At 43.9% G+C, this 3688-nt stretch overlaps 1 protein-coding gene across 1 annotated transcript in view; it reads left to right on the forward strand.

Moving 5' to 3' along the window:
- Positions 1 to 3688, forward strand: part of lrch1 (leucine-rich repeats and calponin homology (CH) domain containing 1) — a 127076-nt gene that overhangs the window by 72961 nt on the left and 50427 nt on the right. The window contains 2 exon segments of the mRNA XM_008301352.1: positions 314 to 416; positions 1982 to 2011. Coding sequence (XP_008299574.1) covers positions 314 to 416; positions 1982 to 2011 — 133 coding nt within the window.

Consider the following 3688-nt stretch of genomic DNA (forward strand, 5'->3'; position numbering starts at 1 on the left):
CACAGGACATGTCTCCACTGATGAAGCTCTTTGTCCCTGTGTGCATCTACAAACTGTAATCTGGGTTTTTTATGTTTCTTCTGGAGTGATGTCTTCTTCCTCTCTGAGTTAATACGATACCTGCTGCTATCATGGTGCCATGTTTTTGTCTCCGATCGGTATCACAACAGCCAGTATAAAGCTGGATGTAGCAGCCTGTAGAATAAAACCAAAAGAAGAGTTTTTGTGAGTCTGGTTGATGTCTGTATCCAATGAGAACCCGTTTGGTCTTTGGCACCGTCCTGATCTGAGTCTTTCTTTTCTCTTCTTTCAGATCTGCATAAAGGGTAAAGTCCACATATTCAAGTACCTAAGCATCGAGGCGTGTCGCAGCGAGAAGATGCCCGACTCGCTCTACCTGCCCGTCATCGAGCGGCTCAGCCTATCGCGGCCCACCGCCGGCAGGTCAGTCACCGCGGCAACCGCGGCACCGTTTCACCTCGTGGACTGTATCGTCTACCTGTCCTACCTGTCCTCCTTCCTTCAGTGTTCTCAAGCCAAAATGTTAAAAGTGCGTTCATCTGGAGAACGACGTGATTAATACGAGTGTCCTGGTTGCTGATTGGTGGGTTCTGTTTGTGCAGGTGTTACAGCACAAATCTGATGAGATTAGTTTAGTGGGACGAGAAGGAAGAAAAACATACTCTATAACATTTTGCTTTATAACTTTTTGTGAATTTTTATGACAATTTTATCTTCCTGAGCTTTGAACAGTTAGAAAAATATTCCAGGTATGATGCTGGATTTGTTGATAGTCAGGAAATTTGCATAAACCACACAGAAATGTGATCATCCATATGTGTAGGTCTGCATCGTTTAATTTATCATTGTGCTATTCATTTAGCTATTTTTGTGGCTGATACTGGTTTTAAAAGGTCAAATAATATGGCAGTATATCAGAGTCAGGCTTAATCTGAGAGTTAACCTGCCCTGATCCAGGCTCGTTTCCAGACGAACTGAGCTTGAGTTGTGCTGAATTTGTTTGATGGAACCAAAACAAGTAAGATTTACTGACATGAGCCTAGCTAACAGGTTGCAGGTTTCTGAAATAACGTTCAACCGCAAAAATTGCAAAATCCCGATCATAACCCGCTTCATGTAAATGCAGTCAAAGACGCCAGAGTTGTAGTTCCCAGATTGACCTCACGGTGGCAGTGTTGCCTTGCTGTTACGACGCCTAAACACAGACGCACAATGACGCAGAAGTTTGTCCGTTTGGTTCGTTGTCACTCTAACATGTCAGCGCTGTGGATGGTTTCCACAAAACCGTCGTTTAACCTTAATAACGTTGTTTATTTTAGTTGTTTTTAACGTGCAAACCAGCTACAGACACAGAAACGGGGTGAAGATCCTCTGACTTCATCATGCTCCAGGTTGTTTCAGACGAGGCGCTCCAACGTTGCTGCTAGAAGCTCGTTGCATCACCTCGTATCCGTATCTGCTGTGTTTGGTTTCACCGGCGTTCCACTGAGGACGGATACAAACCGTCCGCTGGAGCCGAGGAAGCGTCTCTGATTTAAGCTTCCTCTGTTCCTCGGTCTCCAGCCAAATCCTCCATTAGTCGGCTGAAATCGATCCGTCCTCCGGCTCCCTGCCGGGTCACGCCGACCGTCTGCCGGCGCTGAAGTTCACTGAAGAGTTCGTCCAACATCCAGTCGTCATGTTGCCGGTGGCTGATGGACGAAACAAAGACGGGAACGGTGGAGGGACGGAGGAACGAGATTTATGATATAAAAACAGACGGGAAGGAGAGTACATCCAGCTGAATGATGACACTACCGGAGAGTCGATGTAGGAGCAGGAAAAGGACAATTCTTAAAACATTAAAGAGATGGGAGGAGTGAGAAGGAGAGAACAAACTCCTAACTCACACTTTCTATCATCGTTGTGAAGCTGATCCTGATCCACACCAAAGTTTTATAACTCCTCGGTGCCTCTGCTTCACATTTCCACCAAATCCTATGAGATGTTAGTTTTTGCACAATGTGGTCAAAAATGCTCCATTTTGCAAAGTTCAAGAAACAAAAAACACCTGGATGCATCTGTGGTTGTAGATCTGCTCCAAAACTCTGCCTCTCTGCCAAGTTTTCAATGATTTTTGCTTGAATTATTAATTAACCAACTTGTACAATATCAGTAGTTTTATTTTCTACTTATGAAAGAATTAGAATTAATTAGTATTTTTCTACATGTAGGATCGAGAAACACTTTTATTTCCACATTCAGAGGGATTGATGCAACAGTCAAATCCCTACTTATATTTCTTGTTATTTTTTTAAATTTATATGTTTTCTAATTTCTTTTCCTACTATTTTGCACTCTCCTCATTGCTGCTGTCACTCTGCAAATTCCCCTAATGTAGGATTAAGTACAGTAAACACAGGCTAAAGCTAAAAACTAAGATATAATAACAGTTTCATAAAGACAACGGACGAGGCGGGAGTGATCTACATGTGGATATGTGAATATATTCATACACATTGTATTGAAATGTGAAAGATCTGCACACAAAAGCCCCAAAAAACAAACTAAAATATAAGATTTAACCTCCACAATGAACATTTAGGCTCTAGAGATAAACTAGTGGTCAGTTTACCAACAAATACAGGATCGTCTCAGGATGTTTAGAGCTAAATTTCAAGTATTAATAATATAATTCTACCACACGGAGAACTAAATACATTTTTTTGCGGTAATCCGTCATCACTGGCGGGTGAAGGTTTACTGGGAGCATCTTCAATAAAACTACTGGTGCAGGAAGGTTTGTAGTCATTACGTTTAGGACAGCTGAGACGGATGAGACGGGCTGGAAAACTAAAAGTTAGACCTGACGGTGGTGCAGATCCATCCAGTGGGAGCTGAGATGTGTGATGATGGTGTGGAATCATTTAGGATTTTAGGACTTCTGACTCTGGAGGATATAGGTTTTCTAACCCGGTCTGATGCCAGCTCCTGCAGCAGTCGCTGAGAAAGTGGTTGAATGTGGGAAGAAGTGTTGTAGTAAATAATAAAAGAGAGGAACTGAAGGATGGAGGGAAACAGAGGGAAGCAGGAAGAAAGACGGAGATGCGTGAGGAATGGAAGCCGTCCGTCACTCGGCTGAATCTGATCCGAGCTCTCTGAGGACGTTGACCTCTGCAGCGTCGCCCACGTGAAACGCTCCCAACATGTGGGAGGAAAAACACTTTCTGTTCCCCAGTGGAAGGAAAAAAAAACAACACAGATCCTCCAGAGCTTCTTTATGACGACGCTGCTCAGGTCTTCTTGAATCTCCTGAATCTGAATCCAGTCCGTCTGCTTTCCTTTTGGAGACGTGCAACTTTTCCACTTAGACGTCTTTGAGGGATACGTGGAGGCTGCAGCTCGTTCTGGTTCTCACTCCAGAGGAGCCCCGCAGCAGATTGATGCTATTTTTAAAACTCCATTAACGCACCGACCTTAAAAGAAAAACCAAGACGAGAGTTTACCGACGACCAGGACGAAGGAAACGCGTTCGTCTGGCGGCTGCAGCTCCTCAAATCGTTCGTTTAGTCCTGAAAGCTGCTTCCTGTGTTGGAGCATCTGCAGCATGTTTTACTGCTGAGCTGCTCGGAGCTGCTGAAAGATGCACGACTGCATGTTTGGCTCTGGTTTCTGTAAAATGTTGAAC

This window comes from Stegastes partitus, unplaced genomic scaffold, assembly GCF_000690725.1.
Source record: "Stegastes partitus isolate 25-593 unplaced genomic scaffold, Stegastes_partitus-1.0.2 Scaffold1664, whole genome shotgun sequence".
In the NCBI taxonomy this organism is placed as follows: domain Eukaryota; kingdom Metazoa; phylum Chordata; class Actinopteri; family Pomacentridae; genus Stegastes; species Stegastes partitus.